Source organism: Lissotriton helveticus, chromosome 3_2 (assembly GCF_964261635.1).
Source record: "Lissotriton helveticus chromosome 3_2, aLisHel1.1, whole genome shotgun sequence".
NCBI classification, from domain to species: Eukaryota; Metazoa; Chordata; class Amphibia; order Caudata; family Salamandridae; genus Lissotriton; species Lissotriton helveticus.
Window position 1 is genome coordinate 249,654,832 of NC_136062.1, and position 27,611 is coordinate 249,682,442.

At 45.7% G+C, this 27,611-nt stretch overlaps 1 protein-coding gene across 1 annotated transcript in view; it reads left to right on the forward strand.

Moving 5' to 3' along the window:
* The window catches only part of EDC3 (enhancer of mRNA decapping 3), a 316,498-nt gene that overhangs the window by 14,087 nt on the left and 274,800 nt on the right, over nt 1-27,611 (forward strand). The window contains exon 2 of the mRNA XM_078685138.1: nt 7,290-7,490. Within this exon, the coding sequence (XP_078541264.1) occupies nt 7,327-7,490 (164 nt within the window). The 5' untranslated portion in view covers nt 7,290-7,326. The remainder of the gene's footprint in view (nt 1-7,289; nt 7,491-27,611) is intronic.

Sequence of the window (27,611 nt, forward strand, 5' to 3'; positions counted from 1 at the left end):
CAATAAATTAAATTCATATTAAGAAGGGAATGAACGAATATTGAATACCCTGATGTGTCACGTCGAAAAGGAAACTAGTGTCTTCAAGGTGGGGCCCCACGTTGTTTATAACACTGTTAGTCACAAATATGCCGTAAGTCGCCACAAGAATTCTGAGTAAGATTATCCTTGTACTCTAAAGATATAGTCCAGGCAGTGGTGTCTTCTGATAAATCTAACCGGATTAAGACAATCCTTGACTCTTGTATCAGAAAAACTGCCAATTGGCACAAGAAATGTAACCTACATTGAGTGAAAAATACATTACGTTTTTGCGGACTCCCGGAGTAGCATTCCAGGGCTCTCGGGGGTTGGCTAGTTTATTTACTAATGGTTATGGCAAAACTGAAACCTGCACAGGGACTCTGAAACCTGCACAGGGACTCGGAACATAACAATTGGGACTGATTTATTTAGAATACTGGTGTTGGGGGCGGATGGGGGTGTTGTAGAAATCAGCTCATCATCTCTCTATCTGAAGACCCATCAACCACGAGGGCCAACTTCCACCTGTGCATGACCAGTATTGCCCACTGGATGCAAAACCACTGACTCTAACTCAACAGGGACAAAACAGAAGTACTGAACTTCGGGAGCAATGCATCCCCATGGAACACCTCCTGGTGACCTTCTGAACTGGGACCTTCACCCCCTCCTACAGACCACGCCCAGAACCTTGGCATCATCCTGGACAGCAAATTCAGCATGAAAAATCAGTTCAACGCTATCTCCTCCGCCTGCTTCCTCACACTTCGGATGCTCTGAAAGATTTTCAAATGGCTCCCAGTCACCGCCAGACTCACTGTCACTCAAGCCCTCCTCACAGACCACTTGGACTACAGCAACGCACTCTACTTTGGAATTATCATACACCTGAAGAGATTGCAGACCATACCAAATGCAGCGGCTGGACTCATCCTAGACCTCCCCAAACTGACCCGTATCACACCACACCTTAAGGAACTCCACTAGCTCCCTGTCCACAAGAGATGCCAATTCAAGTAGCTGACCTACGCCTACAAAGCCCTGCACAGTCAAGGACAAGCATACATCAGCCACTGCCTTAGCTTCCACCAACCCTATAGACACCAGCCCTCTGCCTTCCTTTCTCTTGCTCACACCCCCCGCATCTGTTGAAGCAACAGTGGGTACACTCCTTTTCCTACCTAGCCGAAGGCCTGGAACAGCCTTTTCCACCACCTCTGGACCTCCCCCTCTCTTCAGGAATTCAGAAGGGAACTCATGACCTGCTTGTTCAATCAATTCTCCCGAGCAGCTTAGCTCTCAGTGCCTATATACTCTTGTGGGTTAATAGCAACGCTGTTTAAATTCTGTTAATTGATTGAGAAATGGTTGAGTTCTACTGGGGTAGTAAAACCTGTAAGCAATCCACATGATGTGTGAGACCCATCTTGTGGTTTCTCTGGGTTTGATTTTCTGCATGTGAAAGCTTAGGCTGGCTCTGTAAATCTTGTAAAGTTCCTGACTCCATGTTACCTGGCTTTGTATTGAGTAAGGACCAGATAGTGTTGCTGAATGCAGTCTTCTCTCTACTTGATTGCGAAAGCATCATGGATCCAACACCCCCTTGTGACCAACTGACCACCAGCCAAGACGAGATGCACTGGCGAGTAAACGTATTAATCCCAAGGGAAAGAGGGCCTGAAAAACAAAATAAATATCCATTCAAATTACCAAGAAAATAGGTTGTACGTTCACTTGCACAACAGCAAATAGAAACTCTTAATGGATTGGATGTTCTTCTTTGAGGATTATAATCCTAATCTAATTTTACAAACTATCCCTAAATCTTTGCAGTCTTTGAAGAGAGAGACCGAGAGAGCAATACTTTCCTAGTGTATTGCATTTCTTCTTAAAGGTTAACAGTGACAAAGGATATATCTGTTACTTCTATTATCTGGACGCCTGAATAGTTAATCCCGTTGGAGAGATTTATCTCTGGACCCACCTTGATAAAAGAGCATGAACTCTTGTTTGCGCGCTCAGGTAAAATTATGTACACAAACAGATAATCAAAAGTACTTGTTTAGATCGGATTAATAACAAGCATTGGCATTGCCAATAGGTCTCGCTTGTGGGACCTTATAAGTATTTAGTTTTGCAGCACAATATCCTTGTTGCAACAAGGACATTATGCTGCAAAACTAAATACTTATAAGGTCCCACAAGCGAGACCTATTGGCAATGGCAATGCTAGTTTATTTTTACAGGTAACTACAAAACAACTAAAGGCAACAACGTTAAGGGGGAACAACAAAGAGTGGGGGATGACATAAATAGAAGCTAGGAAGGCACGATAGAAAAAAAATAAAATAAATGACAATGTGTGCTCTGACCTCATGGTTTACCCCCTTCAGAGTAGGAGAGATTTTGGGATAGAAGTTTCAGTACACAATGGGTGCAGGTACAATAGACGGGGAAAAAAAGGACTTCCGTTTTTTTATTGTGTGTATGTAAAGCGCTCTGATACCTACGGGTCAAGCTAGCGCTATATAAAAACTTTAAAAATAAAATTAATAAATTATCGTACAGGTGATGCTATTTAAATATTTTCATATGTATTTAGGAATGTGCTGCTTATAACCTTTCGGACACTTAAGCACTTCGGCATTGAGTGCACATAAGAGAAAATAGACGTAATGCCGATATTCAGAAAATTAACCCATTCGCTTCTGCAAGCATAATGACCTCTGAGCGCCTTTGACGTGAGCCCAGCATTGACGCGATACCAGCAGTCTCCAGACGAAGAGCCGATATTACACAATTACCACGGACGAGCTGAAAGCCCTACACGAGGTTTTCCAGCTTGCGTGTAGAAACAATGCACAATTGACACCCATAACAGATTTTGCAGCTTCCCTGGGGCACAGAATCGTAGCTTCAGAAGTCTTTTGTTTCTGTTTTAGGACAGGGTATCAGTGCGAATGTTGTTTGATTATACGAGGACAGTGCCTGGCGAGTGTAGTGCTGGGATTCAATGGTAAACACACGCAAAACCTCCCGGACATGTTTTATGCGAATGAAGCCTGACGGAGGCGGTAGCAAAAAAAAAAAGCCTTTGATGCAGCAGGGGGCGGAGAGCAGGGGGCGGAGCGGGAAGAGCTGCTGGCGTGGGAGGGTGATTGATGGGATACAAGCGATTCCCTTAAGCAAAAGCAAATGGTGGGGGCCTGAAGGAGGAGGGGGTGCGAGGGATGAGTGAGGATGGGGTAGCAGGGGAGGGAACACGGCCTGGGGGAAGCTGGCTGGGGAGGGGGAGGAGAAATCCAAGGAAGGCTGTGTGCGGGGAGAGAGGGGAGGTGCTGGAGCTGAAAGTATGGCCGATAGGAGGGAGGGAGGCTGATGCGCGTTCGTGTTTGATCACGTGGTTCACGTGAACTTGATGAAAACCGCCAGCAAAAAGCTGGTGGTTTCATGAGGATTTTCGCTACTTGAATTCTCGCTCCGCTCGATGCGCATGCGCGCATCGATAGGTCGCGAGACCTAAAAATGTCATACACTCATACTTTTCTCACATGTAATCTTATTGACATTTAAATCCTTCTAAATGGCATTTTAAGAGTTGCCAGCTGCTAACTACACTGCAATCATTGGCAGATGCTGAATTTGAGCTATACTTTGACCTAAATAATGACACTCATTTTACTCAGAACTTTTGTAACCATCAATACTTGTCTGCCTAGATATTTTCACCAACTCAGTGTGTGGATCTAATTTTTAAACATTTTCTGCAAAGTGAGGTCCTTAAACTCCTCCGAGGGACAATAGGATAAGTGTAGTGCACAAATTCAACCAGACGTTGAAAATCACACAAGCATCCTAATCTGCCCTCAACTCTCTTCTGTGCCATTTCTCTTCAAAAGTTCACCAGAACTGTAGCTGCTGCCTGCTCCTGATATTGATCAATACAAAGCATAGAGCAGGCACGGTCTTTCCAGCTGGGATTCCAAGATGGTGGCCGCCATAGTGAGTCTTGCGCGAATTGAAGATTACGCAAGACTATGCTACTAAAACAGGAGAAAGGAGCTCAGCGCTGCTCCTCCACCTGCAGGGAAGGCCATAGTGCAATTTTTAAAAATACCAAGTACACAACTTGGGTAACTAAATTGCAGCAGTACACTAATAAGTTCGAGCCAAATAGAGTAACTGGTTCATAAAACACTGACCTAGATACGAATATGAAAGTATTCTACTAGCCTGAACTGAGTCATTTGCCAGCTTTACATGTTCTGTTCTATTAAAGTCCAGTTTACCTCAAGACACTCCATTTGTCTGAGGGCACCATACCTGTAATGTCCTAAGACTGGCTATGATGTCACTGTGCTTATTCTGAGCTTTCGGCTCCTGACATCATGCACGCAGGTGAAAATAAATGGATTTGGTAGGTGTGACAACACCTTTGGAATGTATAGAATTAAATATCTTCGCACTATCTGTGATGGGTGACACGAAAAGGTAAAACAAGATCGTAAGAGCGTAAATCTTATGTAAACTGGAATGTAACATTCTCCATAGCAGTACATTTCAAAGACAGCAGATTCCATAGTCTAATGAAAATAAATATCAAATTGTTCACCATACACAATTGCCATCAAAGGAAGAATATGGAAAGGCTTTGACACACTAAGTAGCATTTTTATTGATCTCTCAGATAGTTTGGCATCAATCGGTCTTGGAAGACAGCACCTTATTTTTATGAATATAAAGTTCAGGTATTAAGGAATAATAATACAATTGTAATAATACAATAATTATCTAGATAAATTGTACTGTGAGTATTACGTATGAAATTAAACAAGTACGTATAGTGGGATGAGAATATAGAAACACGATATGTTAAAATGCTAGATGGCTGCTGGACATAGTTCATCCCAGGATGTTAGTGTTCTCAACAATTGTAATGAACATAGCAGGGTGGAAAAACATTAGCATCTGTGCTACGAATGGTATGCGAATAGAAGCATTGGTGTAAACAACAGATTTTTAACCACTTGGCTGCTAAGGCTTTTCCCGTTCTGTGCTGATATTTATTGAATCCCATTATACATGACGAGTTCCCCTTGTCATGAGCACAGCTCCAGTGTGCCTCATGACGAGCTCACCTTGTCATGAGCATCCAAGAGGTTAAGGGGCAACACATGGTGTTGGTATCGTTGAGAACACCCAGGATTGATATTTTATGAGATATTGCAATTTGATAAAGGATTCAAGAGTGCTGAGCGAATGTGGGCAGCACATTGACATTCTAGGTTAGTTAGTGTCTCAAATATGTTTTTGTTTTGAGGTAAACCAGAAAATCTAACAGTTATATCATTGGAGGTCTGTAACAAACTTAAAACGTTGTGTGCTGGTCATTTGTTATTGGCAAAAGGTTTTAGTTGTAGCAAACTGACATTTGAGGCTTATGCTATAAAGGAGCTATCTCGTCCAAAACACATTGTGGAGAAGTGTGGCTCAATGGTTAGAGCGGCAGACCCTGATGCAGAGGTCTAGCCCAGGACCAGGGTTCAATTCCCCCGCCTCTGCGGGTCTTGGGCTCAAAATTCCTCGGACCCGATCATTCTCTCCTCGGTGCCTATTCCAATCATGGAGTCCCACTCTACAACTCTGGGCAATAGCTTGCTTAATCTCCACAACGGCCCCCACAACGCTAAGGATGCCTGGCCTCCACCTTGGGGGTGCCCAGGAGTGGACACCTCACAGGGAAAGCCAGGATGGGCGCCTTTAGACCCTTGCGGGTGAGTAGTGCGCTATACAAGTATCAATTTACATTTACAATTTACATTTACATTAATATAAAATGATGACTCACTTTATCTTAGAGGGACAGCATAAAGCAGTGTAAAAGGAATAGATGTCCACCTGTATAAACCATCTGGTTTGATATTATCTGATAAATACATGTTACCAGTCAATGTATTCTAGTGCTTCCAAACAAAGTTCTCCTTTATAGGGACTCAGTGCATCTTAACTTAGTCGTTATTTTGTTCTGCATTCAATTTAAGTTAACCTCTGGAACTAAGCCTCCCCAAAGTAGTGTGGGATGCTCTGCAAGTTGTTGATGCGGACGGAGAGTGGTATTGATCCTTAGGGACCACTTCTCCAAGGCGCTGGAGTCTTTGTTCCACAGCCTTCAATCAGTTGGGGCTGTGATTCTTTTTAAGTTGAATTTCAGAAGTCAAAATAAAAGTTTGACATGTCACTTCCTTGTACTATTTTCGAGCTTGTGGTGTACCCTTGATGCTTTTTTTAAAATCCTAAGTGATGTTACGCATACCCATATAGCCACATTTAAGAGCCACAACCTTGTGTGTCTCCACGCCACCAACTCCAATATGCATTTTGGGTGGCTTGGTCTCCTGGGTGTAATTTTTTAGTATTAAAATCTTACATAGTCACATTTAGAACAATATGTAAGTCAGATCGGTTCATCTTCCTGCAACTAACTGATATATTGGCAGACACCCCAGGACTACAGCTTCACCTTAAAATGAATGTTTAACTAGTTTCAAAGAAAAGAGAAAATTGTCGGTTTTACTAGATGCCACAATCACCTTTAAGTCCCAGAGTCCTATAACCTTAATTTTTTTCTCGAATATGCAGCTTTTGAGGAATGTTTGCTATTTTGTTGCTGGGAGATAGAGGTTTGGTTAGGAAAGCATTGATACAGTCTAGATTTGAAAGAATGCAGTAGTCCTAGTGGCTTGTTAATATCTGTATATCATTTCATTGGCTGCCAGTGAGGAACTTGATCTATTGTAGAATCGGACCAGATTGAGAAACCAAACTTCATCACCTGTTTCTACAAAGCCTATATGTGGGGAGAACTTTAAGTGCTTCTTGCATCAGCAATTATACTCTGGTTGTCGGCATCTCATGACTATTTCTTAAGTTCATCTTGTTTCAAAAGACAAAAGATGCTTTTCTTTTCAAGTGAAAAATCATTTATTTTATATGGGTGAGACATTTATTTTATACCTTCCTTATGTAAGCAACTAATTTAATTGGTATGATCGAATTTATTCTGTTTGTTCCTCTGAGATGATTGGAACATGTGTAACTTGATTACTGTGCTCTGCATGTGGTAAATTATGCACAAATCATCCAATCCAAAGAAGGACCTGTCACATCAGTATTGCCGCAGCCCACATCCTTTAGTTTATCGTAAATACCTTATATTAAAAAAGAAGGGAGATGCACTGCTAACTGAATGTTGCATTCATTTTCAGGCCGAATTCGCTCTTCACATAGTGGTCATTCCTCAGCATGGCTGCAGATTGGCTTGGGAGCATTGTGTCCATCAACTGTGGTGCCACTTTGGGGGTGTACCAAGGCAGGGTGTCTGCAGTGGACCAGCCAAACCAGACTATCTCCCTTACTCAGCCCTTTCACAATGGAGTAAAGTGCCTAATACCAGAGGTCACGTTCAGGTGAGTGCTGACTCTTGTCTCCTCCCTCTTCTCTTTGCTTTAAAACTAACGTTGTTATTGAGAAGGATAATGTGTATCACAGACGTTGTGAGGTTTAAGTGCACTTGTTATATCACTGCTGTCCACCTCTAGAAACCATGTATTTTATATGTGAAAAACTGTGATGAAATCACCCTGCTTACCATCGTAGTGTATTGAACAGTTTTGGTATATTTACCTGGTTAGATCATAATTTCCACTATTCTGCCTTCATGGGGTCTTTTAGTCTCAAACAAGATGGTGCATCTACTTGGTGATTTGTTTGCTTGGCATAGCTTCACGCACTTGCGGGTACCTCAGATTAGAGTTTTTCTGCTAACATAAGAAGGAACGCATAAAAAATTAAACTGTAACCGAGTGCAGTTGTTTAGAGAAAGCAAGGATTACATTGAAGACTGCTTAGGTCGGAAATGTGCATAAAAAGGGATTATCTACCTAATTTTACAGTCTGATTCTCTTTTAGTCATCAATTGTCTACTAGCACCCTGCTTGTTATTTCTTTTTAGATGCACAGAAGACATGATGGTCTCCATTTCAATTGTTAGTCCTTCAAAGAAAGCTGCAGCTAATTGTCGGAATATTATGTAAGTGTTGCATTTGCAGCACGGTACATATTCTTTTGGTACACTAGTAATAATTTATTGTTCAATAAAAAAAAAAGTAGTACTCGGTATGGTTGACAACTGTTTATTTTAATTATCTTGTTTATTTCAATTTAACTGGCCAAAAATGTATGCTGCAGACCAATTCCCAGACACAAAAGAACCTGCTTCAGAAGCAAATCTGTTTGACTGTAACTCACCTTTGAACTCAACTTTTACACATTCGTGGGCCACGGCAAAAACTTGGCTCTAAAGCAGGCTCGTAAATGCCCTTTCCAAGACTCTGGCTCCCCGCACATAACAACTTTGTCACTTGTCCAAATCATGACACTGAAGTCGCCATCCATTACTTTAATTAGTTAGCAACATCGTTGTCTGACAGCACAGTAACCCTAGTAGTTTGTGTTCTGTTTATATTCAAACGAAAAATATTTATGAGAAGCATTTAATTTTTAATTACACAATGATTTTGTCTTTCAGTAACACTTGAATAGTGGAAGGGGCAACCTATTACACTGGGTTGGTTCCATGGTACATTTAGAATTGGAAGCACTATTTGTTTCATAAGATACAAAGTGGCCCACAAGCATGGTTTACAGGGTGGAAGTAAACTCATTATAACTAGACTTGTGTGAAATTCACGTAATCTGCTCTCATGTAATTTTGCAGACTGTAAATCCATCATTCAGTGCTAAATTTAACTGTGCAGTGGATCCTCCCATCAATTTTTTGAGACGAGAACCTATTTTGAGCAACAACAAAAAAACGCACCTCAATCAGCCACTGCTTACTTTTTGTTCCTGTGCATTTGCTGTAAATGTTTACCATGAACGTCACGTAATTACGCAAAGTGGCGTAATTGTATCATTTTCGGAATTTCGCATAACAAACCAAAAACAGAATTACAGAAATTATGCCACATAATTTGACTTTCAACCATGCCTGATAATGACTACATTATGGAGGGGAGGATAAAGGTTTCCAGAAATATTTATGTCTGCATCTGCTGAAAGACTCTGGGTTTTGACTCTTTAAGGCTCTATTGATGTTTTTAGCTGATTTAGACAACCGCTTACCACTTCAGACACATTGCCAGTAGCTATGTCTTAATTTGTTGTCCTGTTCTACAGCCGTTTATTAGATTGTAACAAGCCAATCTAACACATTTTAAGCATAGAATCCTGAGATCATCCAGTTAATTGCTTACATTATTTGATTCTGGCTCAGCAGCCACTATTGAGGGTCTAGAGCCTGCACTAGAAATGACGAAACCTTAGTTATCATGTAATTTTAGCTCATTCGGAATAGCTCACCTCTGCAGCTTGGTGGACCTCGTAATGTTTGGAATACTGCTCAGTCTTTCTCCACATTTCTGGGGTTTCATACACACCCGATGTTGGTGACTTCTAGAGTCATTCTGTTTGGTTATCATGATCGGCCTGTTCAATGCATTACATTAGTGATGGTTCGTATTGGTTGAGTGGAATAAATAAACCAGAGCTTATCTGTACAATTTATGGTGTGCTCGGGGTAGGCTTGCATGAGCCATAGCAAACTTCTGTTTATTTCAGTCTTTGAGTGTGACTACATATTGCCCGACCTGTACAGTTACATTGTATAGTTTAATAGCCTTCCATTGCGAGTGATAATGGCTTTTGTTGTGGTCTTCCTGAGGGTACAGAAGGGTTTGACAAATTTGCTCTTTTGGGTCATCAGGGCATCAAAAGGTGTTGGGATGAAATGAAAAACTACCAAAGAATAAAGTATCTAACACACCAATGGGAAAATATTTGAAGAATGTTTACAGTTTGAAAGATCAGTGAAAGAGCAAGCATTGTTCCTAAAACTCAAAGAAGGTGTTTTTGACTGCTAGAGTACAGTATAGTTGAGTTGTATAGTTCGAAGTCATTCAATTGTCAGTGGTGATGGCTCTTTCTGCTCTGCTCCTGCGGGTGCAAGACTTTTTGTCAAAGGTGTTCTTTTGGCTCAGCTGGGAATAATTGCATGAGGAGACGGTGGGGTGCAATGTTTTACAGCAAATCTAATGCTTTTGGTGCCATGTTGTGTGCGTGAATGTGAAGGTGAGATGTCCAATGTGTTCTGTTGCGCTGTGAAATGAATATTTATCTGGACTGGTGGGGCACATGATTATCAGATTTATCCGTTACATAACATTTTTCTCTCTTCAACAGAATGCTTTGTTCAACATCACATAATCTACATTTATTAATTGTTGCATTATATTTTATACTAAAATGAATTCTAAATCACACTGTGTTATGCATAAATCCATAGTTGACTGGGTCAGTACCAGCTCTCTGACATAGGGAAAGGCCAGATAGTGAAAGTATTAAGTACTAGCATTCCATCAAGATCCAGGACTGCTGTTCTGTGAACCATGCAAAAACAACAGTTGATGGACAGAATGCAGAACAATGTCATACATTCACCCCAGTACAGAGATCTGGGCCTAAATCCATCCTTCTTTTGCTTACCACACCACCCCAGTTCAGACATGGCCATATGCAAATCAGCCTTGATCCTGTGCCTCATGGGAACAGTCCAGCCCGAACTGCCAAGCCATGTCTTCCCTGGACCGGCATCAAGCATCCTAGGACCGGTTTCTGGCTATCAGCCGTCTTCAGCCAGGATAACTTGACTCCAGTGGCGTGGAGAGCACGGGACTCACGTCTGAGCATACCCGTCCCACTCAGGTGACCATGGAGTGGTTAGGCAATAGGGTCCTTTGGCAAGAACAAATCTGTACGTATGCTGACTTGCTCCCTCGCTCTTCACATCCCCGAGACCTATGGGGCCCGCTACAGAGCATATTTGCTAGACCATCCTATTGCTGATGACTCCTAAGCCCACACAATTGGGGCGTGGTCCAGGGGTACCTCCATCTCCTTTCGCTTCTACTGCAATTGCGGTGCTCCTGGTGGAAAACCCAGCCCTGTCAGGCTCCACATGCCAATGTGTACAGAGTGTTATACTAAATCCAACAAGTAGCACAGCAACGTAGAACCTCCGGGGAGACCTTTGGGTATATAAACATCACATCTTGCTGAGACAAAAGAGAGGAGATCAGGACTTCCCTGCCAACACACTGACGCGAGACGCTGAGGTTCCTGCATGCAGATACTCAGCTCGCAGTGGTCTAACATTCCTTGCGGGGTGTCGAATTCGAGACCAAGATGCGGGTCCCACAGTCTCTTACTTCAGTTAATGGAGTTGACTTTATTCTAGAGGGATTCTTGGCGTAACACCTACATACATGCTAGGTACATCGTAGGAGTACTCATTTTATTGTCATGTATTTTATATATTTGCCTTTATTCATGGTTTTCACGGTCCTGAGGGATCAGGGTTGTCATGTTCGATAGTTGCCAAGAACTAATCTCTCCCTGATAAGAGGAGTTTCTAGTGGCAATGTGAGCTAGCTGGTACACAGGCCAACATACCGGGTGGGTGTGTCTAGAATCAGTCTAACACCTATCCTACAGTGTATGTTGTCTGAACGCTCAGATCCTATATTGGTTTTCTAGAAACTTCATGACATGGCGCTTCCAACGTTGGTTGGGTACTTATTTAACAGTCAAATTCGAGTAGTTCAGTGGTGCTATTCTCAGGGAACCCTTCTCACATTTTCCCAGAGACGTCTGTAGTGGAAGGGTCAAAACTCCGCCACAGTTAAGTAGGCAAAAATCCTATTTATTGTCTGCTGGTTAATCAAGCTTAAAGGACACAGTGTTCCTAAAATTGTGCATAATGCCTTATCTTGGTTCCCTTGGAAAACACTTCTTACTAAAACAATGACTGAGCAAGTGGATAACGCTGTACATGAGCTACATCTCTAAGCGAAGATGCAGTAATAATTATAGAAAATGTTAGAAATGTCATCAACCTAAAACTAGCTACATATGGTGTAACAGCTAGGGTTGGGCCAGTAACCTTCGTGATTGAGGCACCCGAATCATTTAGAACAGAGGTATTCTATTCATGGGTTACATTTTCACAGGCAAATGTACTGACAAAGACATTTCAATATTACACATACGATGACATACCAAACGAGTATTGTCTATACGAGGACATTGAAGTTCCGCTTACTTACCCGCAGCATTTATAAAGTAAGACTCTGTCTGCTCGGAAGAGACAGAGCTACAGGGCCAGTACTAGCGGCCTACACACCAAATCCTGACAATGAAATGATACTAGCAGGAGACTTACACTTCATAAAGAACTAATAAAACTTTACAGAAATAAGACACAGTTCGTGATGAGGACACTCACAGTTCAACTAACAACGGCTACACCAACAGGCCAGACTCAAACATCAACAACTAAAATTACACCACAAACGTTACATGCAGTCATGGGCAAGATGCCCACTAAATGTAAACAAATGCCATTCTGGGGGGGGGGGGGCGGAGCTTGCTCGCAATAAAGATGGCCACTTGAACTGCAAGCTCCGCATCGCCATCACACAATCCTGCAATTATCCTGCATCTGCGCTGTCTATTTAACCCGCATGGGCTGCTGCCTGCTCCAGAGTGTTACAGGAGCGCTGTGAGCCAATTTGCGACCTCACACCATGCTGATGGCTGAGCTGGCCAACTCTGTCTGCTGAGCCTTCGCCCTGGGCCTTGATCCCCGGACCAACGTGGAAGGCGGGCGGCGGTCTGAAGTCCAGCGGCCGCTTTGCTTCCGGGCGCTTCTGACAGGAGGACGAGCATAGAACTGACCAACGGAGCTTCAGGGAAAGTGACGTACTGCGGGGAGCTGCGGCCTGGAACGCAGAGAGTGTGAGACGCCTGGGCAGCCTGACGGGCGAGACTGATGACGGTGCGGGGCCCAGCACCGTGCCCAGTGGGGATCTTCTCCCTGTACGAGCGTGCGGTGGCCATTCCAGCCTACTGTGGTGCCCTGAAGAGACCCGGGCCGGGGTTGTACAGTTTGTGGAGATACCCCTGTGCTTGGTGAGTGCAGAGGTGTGCCTGCAGACTTGGAGGGAGCGCGACCGGCTCAGCCGGCCAGTTTGACGCCCGCAGCCTCTGTGGTTCATTCATTGTGCATTGTAGTCGCTCCGGCAGCATTGGGAAGTTATTGTTTTGCGGCCGACTCACCCCTGGAGGATCGCGGCACACTGCACACACACCCGTGCCTGCAGTCACTGGTGGCGCGTTGCTGTACATTGGCAACCAGAGTTGATTGTGGCTGTAGTGGTGCCTGAGGGATAATCCTGGGGACAGCAGCACCGACTCGCGAAGTGAAATGCGAGATCGGGACTGAGCGAGCGGGCACACGGTGAGACTGGCGTATGGAGAGCAGCCTGGTGTGCATGCCGGGAGATGCTGGCTTCGTGCCCCTACAAATGCATGCCCCGCTGAGAGAACTTGAACAATCAATCAATCAGGACACTTGTAAAGCGCACTACATACCCTTGAGGGTCTCAAGGCGCTGGTGGTGGGAAGGGGCGCTGCTACTGATCAAAGAGCCAGGTCTTGAGTAGTCTTCTGAAGGCCAGTAGGTCTTGGGTCTGCCGTAGGTTGGTGGGTAGGGTGTTCCAGGTCTTGGCGGCGAGGTGGGAGAAGGATCTGCCTCCGGCTGTTGTTCTTCGGATGCGGGGGACAGCGGCGAGGTCAGCAGAGCGGAGCTTGCGGGTGGGTGTAGAAGTTGAGTCGTCTGTTGAGGTACGCTGGGCCGGTGTTGTGGAGGGCTTTGTGTGCATGGATGAGGAGCTTGAAGGTTATTCTCTTGTTGACTGGGAGCCAGTGTAGGTCTCTCAGGTCGGGGTGATGTGGCTGCGGCGGGGGATGTCGAGGATCAGACATGCCAAGGCGTTTTGGATGCGCGGCAACAGGGCACTATCTGGGCGGTGGAGACCCCTGATTGAAGTTGGTGACGCTGACAGTTGCTTGTGAGGACGGAGAAGCAGTGTTGGTTGGTCGGCGTACTAGTCGTGATAGCTGGCGACAGTTGCTCGGTGGAGAGGCTCTTCCGGGTAGTCGCTGCGCTCCTGGCCCACTCTGGTCAGTTCACCGGCCTGTGGCAAAGTGTAGAAGCGGAGGCACTAACTTGGAGTGAGCTGTCCGACAGTTGACATCCAGCATTGCTGATAGACCGACACAGATCACTTGAAGCTGTTGCTTTCCCGCCACGATGGGTAGAGGGGACAGGACGCAGCCTAAAATCACATTTGATCAAAGGAAATCTAAAAACGAGGGAGACTCTCACAGAAGAAGGTGATCACGCGCAGGAACAGGCCCAAGAGGAGGCTGATGGAGGCATCTGTAACATGCTTGCTGCAATGGAGAAAGGTTTGCAGAACAGCCTATCTAGTCTGGGGACTAAAATAGACTCCCTCTTATATTGGATGGACAGAATGTCCGAGTGAATGGATAAACAGGCTGAAAGGCTGGATATGACGGAGGGCTGGGTCACGGAGGTGTAGGAAGCACAGACGACAATGGACACTGAACACAAACACATGGGAAAGGTGCTGCAAGTTCTACAGGATAAGACTGAAGACCTTGAAGCGAGGTCTCGCCGGAACAACTTACGGATCACAGGTCTTCCGGAATTGACACAGACCAGCAACATGGAAAAATTTGTCGAGAAATAGCTGGTAATACTGTTGGGAAGTGAGACGTTCTCTCCCATATTTGTGGTTGAGAGAGCACACCGCTCCCTGGGTCCTTGCCCTGTTCCCGGCGCTCCGAGGCCGATAATTGCGAAACTGCTGAATTACCGAGACAGGGACATGGCGCTGAAGGTGGCCAGGGAGAAACAGTCATTTCAATAAGAGGGTTCCAGTGTCTCTTTATATCTGGACTTGATTATTGATTATCCGGGTACAATAGGCGCGCAGGCACTTTGTGCCACTGAAGCGCCGACTACGGGATCAAAATGTGGACTATGCCATGCTGTAGCTTGCAAGACTCGACCGGGCCAGTCGCGAGTACTTACAGATCCTAAAGTTCTGCAGAAAGCCCTGAGGGAGTGGTCCAAGGAACAGCGTTGCAGCCCGGAGCGGAGCTACTTGGAGGAGGCGTCTAGCGGTGGATTGGACGATCAGGACTGAACGTTGGACTACACGTGTTACCGATAAGAGTGCCACTACTAGGGGTGTCCATTGGGGGCAAATATGGGGTGTCATGGGAATCCAAAACGAAGGCTTAATGGCATTTGCAACGGACAATTAGAGAGTGCCACAGAGACAGTTATGCTATAGTATTATGTACTGAGTGGTATGTACTCAGTATGGGGTATGTTATGTTACTTTTTGTAAGAGAAGACACAGTAATGCGGGGAGGTGGGGGCATTCCATAGCAGATGTGCTAAATTAGCTTGATGGCGAGCGGGGGGTAACCCAGTCTGGTTAGGTCACAATATCCTGCTGGACGGGCAACATTGCCCACGAGTGTGCCACACACCTTGGGAGTAGTATGGGGAGGGGGGGAAGGTTTCTGTTTTGCGTTTTTCTGTTTTAGGTTGCCGACCACTCAGAAGGCAAATGGGGAGCCTTGTTTTCTCTTTTTAATTTTTCTTAATTCAACAACCGTCAGCATAGTACAATCAGTTTGATCAGCAGGTACAGTAAAGCACATTGGTACCATAAGCAATAATAGCAAAGAGGAGCTACGACAGTAAAAATGCAGAGACATCGAGAAAGGACATGAAACCTCATAGGCCATTATTGTTACATGAATCGAAATAGCATAGGCGTTTGATAACAACAAGAGGACTGATAGTATAACACTCTGTATACATTGGCATGTGGAGCCTGACAGGGCCGGGTTTCCCACCATGGACACCGCAATTACAGCAGAAGCGAAAGGAGATGGGGGTACCCCTGGACCACGCCCTCATTGTGTGGGCTTAGGAGTCAGCAGTAATAGGATGTTCTAGCAAATATGTCTGTAGCGGGCCTCATATGTCTCGGGGATGTGAAGAGCGAGGGAGCAAGTCAGCATACGTACAGATTTGTTCTTGCCAAAGGATCCTATTGCCTAACCACTCCTTAAATCTAGGTGCGCGACCGCGGGCCCATTTGCAAGCCACACGGGGCTTCGCCAGAACCAAGCTGAAGGAAACAAACCTCCTATATGTAGCAGGGATATGCGCAGTATAGCCAAGAAGCGCAGTGAGTGGAGATCTAACAATGGATGTAGCAGTCGTCACGTGGAGGTCCCCAAAAACCTGTTGCCAGTATTCACAAACCCCAGGGCACGCCCAGGCAAGGTGAAAGAAGTCTGACTGTCCCGCCTGGCACCTAGCACATTTATCAGATTCGCGCAGGCCATACTTGTATAGCCGCACTGGAGTATAGTAATAGCGTTGGAGGTATTTGTAGTGAATAATACGCAGCCTACTATTTGATGAGACCCCCTCAGTCTGTTTACAACAATAGAACCATTGTTCATCGGTCAAATCCTGTCCCAGATCCAACCCCCACTTAGCGCGGTAAGTGCATGGCAAGTATTTGTGATCAACGTACAGTGTATGGTAAAGTGTAGAGACTAGGTGTCCAGCAGTATCAGCTTGGAGCACACGATGTAGAGGTAGCAGGGTCAGCGGCTCTGAGGGGAACGTGGGATGGCACGCTCTCACCCCATGTCTTAGGCGTAAAGAAATGTGTCCATGGTAGAAGGTGGGGGATCACGACACAACTGCTGGAGAGTGCGGAATTTACCGTTAACAAAGAGATTCCCCCAGATTTGAATGTTGCGTGTTTGCGCCATGTTTCTAAAAATACCTTCTTGCAACAGTGCCGCGTCAGGGTGATAGGTTTACGGAAGGAGAGGGGAGTAAACAGTGGACACTGCCATGTATACCAAAATACTGGCCAAGGCCATGTTTGTGCAGTCTACTGAGATAGGCTCTCTTTCACGGGGCAACACGCTGGAAAGTATTGCGCCATCCAGTGGGATTGGGTCTCCTAGCCAATGTTCAGTGGCGACATGGGGTGGTGTAACGGGGAGGGTGAAACCAGTAGAGAGCGAAATGGGCCTGTGCACTTAGGTAATATAGCTCAAAGTTTGGAATATCCAAACCCCCTTGCTCATATGGTCGTGTCAGCGTGTCCCATTGGATACGAGGTTGCTTACCACCCCAAACTAATCTAATCAACTCTGAACGGAGAGTGCGAAAGAAGTGGCGCCCAGGATCGTAAGGGATATTGAGGAATAAATAAAGGAATTTTGGCAATATAACCATTTTAATAAAGGGATATACGTCTCGCCATAGTCCAGGACAACGCTATCCAGCGGGTAATGCAGCTGGTAATGTTTTCAATGGCTCATCCATTATTAAGACGCATGAGTTTGTCGCGATCCGTCGTGTCCCTGATCCCCACATACTTGACCTCATCCTCGCACCAAACAATTGAGTAGTCCACCTCAAAGGAAGTAGCAGCACTAGTCAATCGAAAGATGTGCGATTTGGACCAATTAATATTAGTGCCAGAAAAGCCTCCAAATTTCACAAATTCACGCATAAGTGGATTCAAATTTTGGCGGGGTTCTTATGCCTAGAGGGTAACGTCATCTGTGTAAAGGGTTATAGGAACAGGACGTAGTAGGCAACGGAGGCCTACATGCTGGTAGTGCTGTCCAATCCTTGCAGCCAGTGGCTCCATTACAAGTGCAAAAAGGAGAGGGAAGAGGGGACACCCCTGACCATTACCGCGGGATAGGGTAACAGATGAAGAGGCGTGCCCGTTAATCAGTACTCCTGCTGTTAGTGACGTATAAAGCAAGCGGATCCAGGAAAGGAAACCAATAGGGAGTCCCATACATTGAAGCACAGTAAAAGGGTAATCCCATTCCACTGAGTCAAAAGCCTTGGAGGCGTCTAAAAAGACCACCACCAGTGCCAGCTTGGGATCAACCGTTTAAGATGGAAAAAAGGGTACGGAGGTTATGGGATGTCGCCCTACCTGGTATAAAACCAGCCTGGTCAGGAAGGACAAATTTGCCTAACAGAAGACTCAGTCGATTTGCCAATAATTTGGCAAGAATCTTGGTGGCGGTATTCAGTAAAGACAGCGGGCGATAGGATTCACATCTGTCAGATGGTTTACCCGGCTTTAACAACAATGTGATTAGAGCTTCTCTCATGGACGGTGGAAGGACTTGAGACTCATGAGCTTCAAGAAAGACTGCTTTCAACACAGGGAGTAATTGATCAATGTATAACTTGTAAAAATCGACAGGTAGACCGTCAGATCCAGGGGCTTTACCCGATCTCATCTGCATAATAGCCTCCCTCAGCTCATGGTCTTCAAACGGCACAGCCAGGAATTCGCGGTGCGTGTCACCTAGCTAACCCAAGGTAATGTCACCAAAAAAGGGTGTAAAGTCTGGGGGAGTGGCACGTTGTGTTTTGTATAGCTGTTTGTAGAACGAGGTAAAAGTGTCCATTATGTCTTGGCTATCCCTGTATCACGTGCCCTCATCATCGACCACTTCCAACACAAAACTAGAGAAACAAGGCTGTTTGATATCGTTAGTTAAGGCCCGGCCAGGTCGCTCTCCCTCCCCATATCAATGAGCAGTGAAGTATTTGCAGCAGAACTTCACTTCGCAGTCAGCAGTGGTTACATAGTCAGTAATTTTTTCCCGTAGCAAGGCCGTATGTGTGCCAGACCTATCCCTTCACATGTCAGCCTCAAGTTGCCATATCTCAAACTCAAGGCATTGTAGATTACGTCTAATGTCCCGGAGAACCACAAAACTCTTGGACATGCCCACACCACAGATAGTGACTTTAAAGACCTCCCATAAAGCCTATGTTTCTATCAAAAAAGTCTTTGATTTCTTCCCCTAGTTCAGCCTGGAAGACCGTATCTAAAAGTGAATCTGGTAGCAGCCGCCAAAAACGGGGGGGAAGCTATTGCATTGGGAGGGGCTGTCTCAAGGCATACAGGGGTGTGGTCAGAGTATGTGCGGGCAAAGTGGGTGACAGACTGGATACAAGATGCCATGCCCCTCGAACAGAGCCAGTAGTCAATGCGAGACCATGTGGCGTGTCCTGAGGTGTTATATGTACCTTCTATCATAGTGGGGAGTGCGTATCTCCAGGCATCTATCAGCCCGTGTTCTTCCGATATCCCCATTATAGCCTTGCGTGCCTTGGTGTAATGATGAGGTTGGGGGTTGGAACGGTCCATCGTTGGTTGCAAGGCTATGTTGAAATCGCCCCCCCCCCATAGCACATTTGTGGAGCCTATATCGAATATGTGTCCCCATATAGTGGAGAAGTAGTTTGGGTCGTCGTGATTAGGGCCATAACTACACGCTAGGGTGACCAACTGTGTGCCCAGGGTACCCCACATTACACAACTACAGCCTGTGTTGTCACTGTATGTACCGCCCAATATAAATGGTGTATTCTTTATCAGAATAAGAGTACCCCTAGAACAAGTGGAGTTAAAGGAGAATGCCCATGCAGAGGCCCATCTGCTGGCAAAACTTGGGGGCGAGCGAGGATCCATTTGCGTTTTTTGAAGCAGTGCGACTTGCACCTGAAGGTGATCTAAATAAGCCAAAATTTGTCTCCGCTTCCAAGGGTCGCATAGACCCCTGAAGATCCATGTGAGCAGTTTTAAATTGAGGGCTTTAGGGTGCGTTGTCATAAGAAATAATGAGAGGAATTGTCACGTGCATTTGTATGACAGTGTAGCAATTACATATTTCCTGATCAATAAAACGAGAGAAGTGTTCTTTACGCATGACGGAACAGTAAACAAACAAACAAGCATTTGCAATGCAATAGGTCTCGCATTAGGAAAGTTTGAGCTATTGGTATTGTAAATGGCAAAGTTTTTATTTATGTTTCTTTTTTTTTTTAAATAGCTAAATTAATAGCTTCGTCATTTACAATGCCAATAGTTATAACTTTCGCAAATGTGATACCTATAGCATTTGTAATGCAATATGTTTTGTATTTACAAACCGCGAGAGGACAAAAAAAAGCTCCGGACCACCGCCTCCTCCCAGGCCTTCAAAAGGGACCTCAAAGTTCTCCTCCTCCTCCAGAGACACCTCCAAAAGTAATTCACGTCCTCTTGCTATTTGTGAGGAAGACTTCCCACTACTGATAATTTCTACTTTCCATGACCATGGAAGTGCCTTCCCAGTGTATGCCTGTGATTGGAGGGTCTGCCTTTTTGCAGTATTTTCCATGTACTGGTGTTCGGTGCCCTTTTGTAACATGCACACACCACTCTGCCCTTGCAACACACGGCTGCTACCTCTCACATGTCTTTGCCTTTGATACTTGCACAAGTGCCACCTTGCCCATGTAACGCTTGTTCCTGAGCCTGAGTGTCTAGCACTTATTGCAGGACTATACCTCTAATTATACCCTGTTTTCTCTTATAACTGCACACTTGTCACTTTCATTTCCTCTTGTGCACTTTTGACTACCTCATGTATTTTGGTTGCTCACAATTTTTACTCAAGTATTTTGTTTGCTCACGATTGTCACTATTACCTTTACTACCTCATGTATTTTTGGTTGCTTATAGTTTTTACTACCTCATGTATTTTGTTTGCTCACAATTGTCACTATTACCTTATGTAAGTAACGTATGTTTTTGCAACCTTTTCTTTTGTAATGTTTCTCATTATGTTTCATTTCTGTTCCTAATGTGAAGCGCTCTGACGCCTTCGGGTAAAGTCCGCGCTATATAAAAATGCATAAATAACTAAATAAATAAATACCGCAAATCAAACATCCTCGTTACTCTGCCGGCCTGCGACCAGGAAGTCAGGCAGGCCGGCGCGACAACCGGAAACAGGAAGTAGGAGGGCGGGAGCCTACCCCGCCTCCCACGGAAGAGTCGCGAGTTGGAGCACCGGAGCAGGCAGGAGCCTACCCTGCGCCCCGGTGCCGAAGGAGGGAAGAAGAGTCCTGCTGCCGGGCCCTGCAGCTGAGAGCCGCCGCACGAAGGAAGCCGGTGAGTGGGTTGCTGGGGGGGGGGGGGCAGCGCATGTGTGTGCGCGCGCGCGGGGGGGGGCGGGCTGTGTATGTGTGTGTGCGTGCGCGTGTGTATGTGTCTTGGAGTGCGTGTGTGTGACTGGGGGAGGGGGGGGTGTGAGCGAGTGTGTCTGCGCGCGCATGTGTACGGCGCGGGACGCGACGTGCGCGTTCGCGCACACGAATCCAAGCTCGTACACCCTCTTGTCCTCCTTCCCCCCAGACTGATCGCTATACGTCTCCAGCTGGACACATGCATCCGCTTGCGGATGCATTGCCAGCGAGACCCAAAAACCACCCCACCCACCAGTCCCTAACCCACAACTTCCCCTCCCACCAACAAAAATGACTGTGCAAAGGCAATGATAAACCAGTCATCAATGTTCAGAACCCAACCCACCCACAACAGCACCTCAAACGTGCCGGTATGTCCCCTCTCACCCAGTGAAACCCAAAAAATAGGGAAATGTCCATTTTCCCAGACAAACTAGTGTAGGATGCTGTAATAGTAGTACGTAGCAATAAAGAAAACTAACATGCAGAGGGGAGCTCCCCTAAAGGGGGGTGCCCGGTGGGCACGAACCCCCTCCCATGACCAACACCGCACTGCCATGCACCCAGGGGGAAAGAGGAGAAGCGTATCCTCTTTCCAAAGGGAGAGACAAGCGGCGTGTGTGGGGGAGGGGTGCCCGGTGAGATAGTAAGTTCACCTGTTCGATATACAAAAGGTGGGCTACAGAAAATGCAACCGTGAGAGTCCCGCTAATCAAAAACCACATAGAGCACTTATCTGAATAGGAACAGCTGGCAAGTACAGAATAGTGTCCAACAGTCCACGAGCAGCGAAGCAAAAGGGAGACGATCGGGAACCTTGCGTGGAATGTATGTGTTCATAGATCTAGTCGGAGACTGCAAATGGGTTGGGAGGTCTCTCTTTTTGTCATTGGTCAATTGCCGGATGGCGAGGAGGGTCCAGAGTCCTGTTCTCTCCTGTGCGATTGTCTAGCCAGATTCCTAAGGAAGTTGTCGACCTGCTGTGGGTTCGCACAGATGATGTGTTTTCCGTTGTGGAAGATTCGGAGTTTTGCAGGGTAAGGGAGAGCATATTCTATATTAGCCTTACAGAGCTTTTGCTTAGCAGGTAAGAGGCAAATGGGGAACCTTTTGTGGAATTACGTCCAGGCACAGTTGGGGCATGCCTGGCGTGGGTGGGAGGAGGGAAAGGATTGAGACTAAGAATGTATGGCAACTTTCACACTATTTATTCTTTGTCATGGTAATCGCACGGTTTATATGTATATGCAGCAGGTAACACGATGGAGGCGCTTACACACCCCCATGACAGACCTCACTAGGTCCAGTTCTAGAGCAGCAAATGGCACAGTTCGAGCACTCACTTGGAACGTGCGAGGCCTCAATGACTACAGGAAACTCAGGAAGGTCCTGGCCTACTTGGCACGACACGGAATTGCTTTTGCACTACTGCAGGAGACACACCTCCCCCTCAACAACCCTATGCTGCGCAGCAGGGAAATATACATGCTGCGGGTTTCACCACTCACGAGCGAGGCATGCTTAAATGTGTGAATCCTTAGACTACTCTTAAACTCGAACCAGTAGACACTGACAAGGAAGGGCGATATGTGATCTCCAGATTTAGGGGGAAGGGAATGGAACTTCTTATAGTTAACATATATGGCCCGAATTTTGTCAATCCCAGTTTTTACACTGCATTGCCCAAAAAGGTTGGTTGCGCGGGGAAGGGCAACAGCTTTGGGGAGGAGACCACAATTTAGTACTGAATCCGCGGAGGGACAGATCAGGAGAGCCGGAGAGGCATATCACGGCAGCAGCGCGTACAGTGGAAGATGCAATGGTACAGTTTGACTTGTGTGATGTGTGGCGTCAGCTATACCCGGAAAAAGGGGGGTACACGCATCATGATTTATTCCCGTATAGACTATTGGATAGCAGCCAGACAGTTACAAGAGCGGGCCCAAGCCTGTGAGGTACTCCCCCGCACGCTTTCAGATCATTCCACGCCCCACAGAAAATTATTCCCCCCTTTACGTGAAGGTTCCCACCTTACTCTCTGTTAGACACCGTTTTCAAGGAGGAACTGGCGGAAGCGATTGAAACGTTCTTTGCCAGTAACATAGGGTCGGTGGACAGCTTTCAAGTGGTCTGGGAGGCGTTCAAAGTATATCCGGAGTATCACTTTGGCCAAACACTCTGGGGTGCTTAAAGCGATCCGTAAGCGAATCGCAGACTTGAAGCGTTCACTTGCGAACCTAGAGGAACAGCTCGCGAGGGCTGATGATGATGTCACACAGGAGTTCAAAACGCAATTAGGAGAATACCACGATGCGGCTGACCCTGAAATAAAACACCTCAGTAAATACGTCACAGCCTGCAAATATGGTTAAGGCGAACGTCCCGGTGCTATCTTGGCGCAACTTCTTAAAAAGCGACGGGACAAAGCAATAGTTGCTGAGGTAAAAACAGCTGAGAGTTGTATACTGACAGAAGACACCGCCTTAGCGTGCAGGTTTCGCCAATACTATTCCGAGCTATACTCCACTTGCAGTATGGGCACCGAGGCGGAAATCTTGGACTATTTAACGCATATAAAGCTACCTTGGCTAACTGACAAAACCCGCAAATATCTAATGCAGCCTCTGGAAGTGGATGAAATCACCACGGCACAGTCGGGCATGAAATTAGGTAGTGCGCCAGGAGTGGATGGCCTCACAGTAACTTTTTATAAGGCGTTCAAGGACATGCTAGTGCCGCATTTAGCTACACTCTTTGATGACGTGCTTAACAGGTGCTATGCCTCCCTTGATGAGATAGGCGATAATTGTCGCTATCCTGAAGCCGGACAAGCTTCCGGACGAGTGCGTATCCTATCGCCCTCTCTCATTGATCAACGTTGACACAAAAATGTTTGCAAACATTTTAGCGAACCAACTTGTCCCTCTGATTCCGCTGCTGGTTGCACCGGAGCAAACGGGTTTCGTTCCAAGTAGAAACTTAACTTACAATTTGAAAACGGTGTTTGGTACGGTACAGCTCACTCGCCCGGAGGTACAGGCAGTAGCAGTTTTCCTTGACATGGAGAAAGCTTTTGACTCTGTTTTGAATGGCCCTTCATGCGGGAGGTCCTGACTAGGATGGGGTTGGGGAGTGTCTTCCTACAGCTGACAGGGGTACTGTATAACGCACCCACAGCCAGAGTCAAATTTGGCAACTTAGTGACCGATATTATACACGTTACTAGGGGCACGCTGCAAGGTTGCCATCTGTCGCCGATATTGTATGCATTGCTGGCCATATCTTCAGCCTGTGGGTTACGCAAATACCACTGATATCTGGGTATTCAATTTCCGGGTTACGAGTTGATCGTATCAACCTACGCGGACAATACGCTACTATATGTACGGGACCCTGAACGCAACCTTTCCACTGTATTGCGTAAAGTGGTGAGATTTGGAGCGGTGTCTGGGCTCCGTGTTAACTGGGCAAAGTCTATAATATTCCCCCTCGCACCTGCCACGGCCCTTTTCAAACCAGACTATCCGTTGTGGTGGTCAACGGAACCTGTGAGGTACTTGAACATTAAGATCCATACGGACTGTGAAGTGGTGTTCAGGAAAACTATGGGGGGCCGATTAGCAAATTAGAAGACGATGTGGAAAGGTGGATTCTGCTGCCACTGTCCTTGTTGGGCAGAGTTTCCATTATGAAAATGGTAGTATTGCCCCGTTTTTGTTTTTCTTGACTAATATACCTTTGGTTCTCCCTTGTTCCATTTTTCTTCAGTTCACAGCATTGATGATCAAGTTGGCTTGGGCTGGCAAGCAAGCGCGGGTCAGCTGGAAAGTACTTACATTGCCATATCACATGGGGGGGGGGGCTGGGCACGCCCGACCTGGACCTTTATTACATAGCAGACCAAAGTTTGCATGCCTTCCACTGGATTCACGACTCCCCCGACATGCCCCACCTACTCATAGAGAAAGTTGTGGCGTCCCTTCTCCCATTGCCATCACTGATGTTTATGCCTGCGGATCGTAGGACAGGGATACTTGACTCAGTGAATGCGACAAAACATGCCTGGCACCACCTCCTACAGCTGGATTGGTGCCGCTGGCTACCCCATGCAGAGATCAGGGAGTTACGCTTGCTCTTAAATCAATAGTGGTGCAGACAATAGGAAACCTGTTTGAGGGAAATACAGCAAAGCGCTGGGGAGAGATGGGGACCAGAGAGTCCGAAGTAACCCTCCTCACTAGATTTCAGTTCCACAGAACACAACAAGCATTGCTGAATATCCTGCGTAACCTATGTCATAAAAACTGACTCGCCGGCCCGGATAGTGTCTAAGATATACAAGCGGAACATGAGCTATAGGGAAAACCACTACACTAAAGCCCGTCTGGCTTGGCAGGGAAACCTGGGCAGGGACATTGATGACGCTATGTGGAAATACTGCTGCAACACTACAAAGCGCATTTCTTTAAATGGTAGACACAGACTTATCCACTTTAAGTATCTAAATAGGTTCTATTACACCCCAGAGAGATTATGTAGGTACGGTCTGCGGTACAGGGCATATTGCGAGCGCTGCATTGCACAGCTGGCTGATTTTTTCCACTTGGCCTGGCTCTGTCCAGGGATAACCACATTTTGGGACTCCGTCTTTAAGGAGCTAGGACAGGTAATTGATTTGCTGCTTTCCCCAGAGCCGACACTGGCCCTGTTGGGCTACTCCAAGCCGATACCAAAAGGGGTCTGAAGGCTGGTGGACATGGGCCAGCTACTAGCTAGGCGCAGAGTGGCAATGTGTTCGTTGCAAGGCCCGACCCTCTACGATAGCTCAGTGGTCGAGAGACATGTTCTACTGCAGCACACAAGCTGAGAACTTCAGTGATCTTCTCCCACCGCACAGTAGACCTAGGAACTTCTGGGCGTTGTATAAAACATATATGGCAACCAGAGCCAGGGATACTATGACAATTGAGGCTGTTGACCAAGGGATGAGGGTGAATAGTCCTGCTGAATAGTTGCATAAGGTTGGGCCTGGTCTTTCCATAATGTTCTGAGTGTTGTGTACTGATAAAATGAGGGGTGAATTTGTTTGGTAACTTCAGGATTTCACTGCAAGAGAGTGCAGAACTGGGGTGTGGGAAATGAAGTGGTAGAAAGTGTAGACCACTAACAAGATGTTATCGGATATAACCAGCCTGCTAAGCTTTGAAACTGTGTAGTATGTTGTCTGATTATCATATGTCATTGCAGTTGCCATATAGAGGGAACAATGTCTCATGGTTGTATTTGAAAAACTAAGTATAAAAATTTAAAAAATGCCATTTTGGGTGGCTCAAAAAATAACACAGCTAGAGGCGTTATTTCCAAACATCAGCCCACATGAAAAACACAGAATGATAATGATTTGCTTGCACGTGGGTATAACACCCCAGATACAGGATTGTACCTCTTGGCGTACAGTTTTCGCTGCCATATATACCAGGACTCATGGCATCCCGTCATTAGCAAAGCAAGCACCTGCTTCTTCCAAGAAGGAATGGGATAATAATAAATAGGGCTCCCGGTTTTCAGTTTTTAGTGATTTTTACCGATAAATGCAGACAGAACTATTTTTTTCCTATATGTATTTATTTTTAAATTCAGAAAAATACGGAAAATAGGGCTTCTTTGGATGTTTTTTCTACTTTCAATCATGAGTGCCAGGTCAGTAAGTGTAAAGATTGAGAGTTTGGGGAGATGAAAAATGACAATAGATTTCCTAATTAAGTTTAATTAAGTGCAAATCTACAGTTATTTATGCTACTCTACTATGCAAATGTTGTCAGATTGCACTGTATACTGCTGAAACCTTTTGGCCATTCAAAGGCGAGTATACACTTATTACTCAAATATACGTGGAAAAATAGCCATTGTAGCTTTATTTATACAGAAAATGCAAAATAAAATGGATAAATACAGAGTAAATTAGCAAAAAATAAATATAGATAAATACAGACGGAAATGACAAAAAAATAAATTCCATAAAACCGGGAGCCCTAATAATAAACGACAAAAGAATAAAGACAATAGATCTCAGTCCATAGGTAGGTTTCCTCAACAGGAGCCCCCGAAAGAAGGTATAACCTTAAAAATAGGGACAACATTAGAAAACCTGACTGGTATCGGGACACTGATACACATTCCTCTCATTCCTTTCAAGGTTCATCGAAAAACTCAGAGAGGGAAGGACGGTCAGAGCACAGACCAGATGAGCGTACAAAATCTGGAGATGCACAATGCACTTCAGACTACATTTCCAAATAAGAAGAAAAACCAAAATCAAAACTGCAATTCAAAAAGAAGAAAGTTGCAGGTCTAAAAGTTAAGCATTCCCAGAATTCTGAGGACTCCACTACTGAACGGGGAATGGGCTCTGACGATGCTAGACAGTGCAGCAGAAGTAACA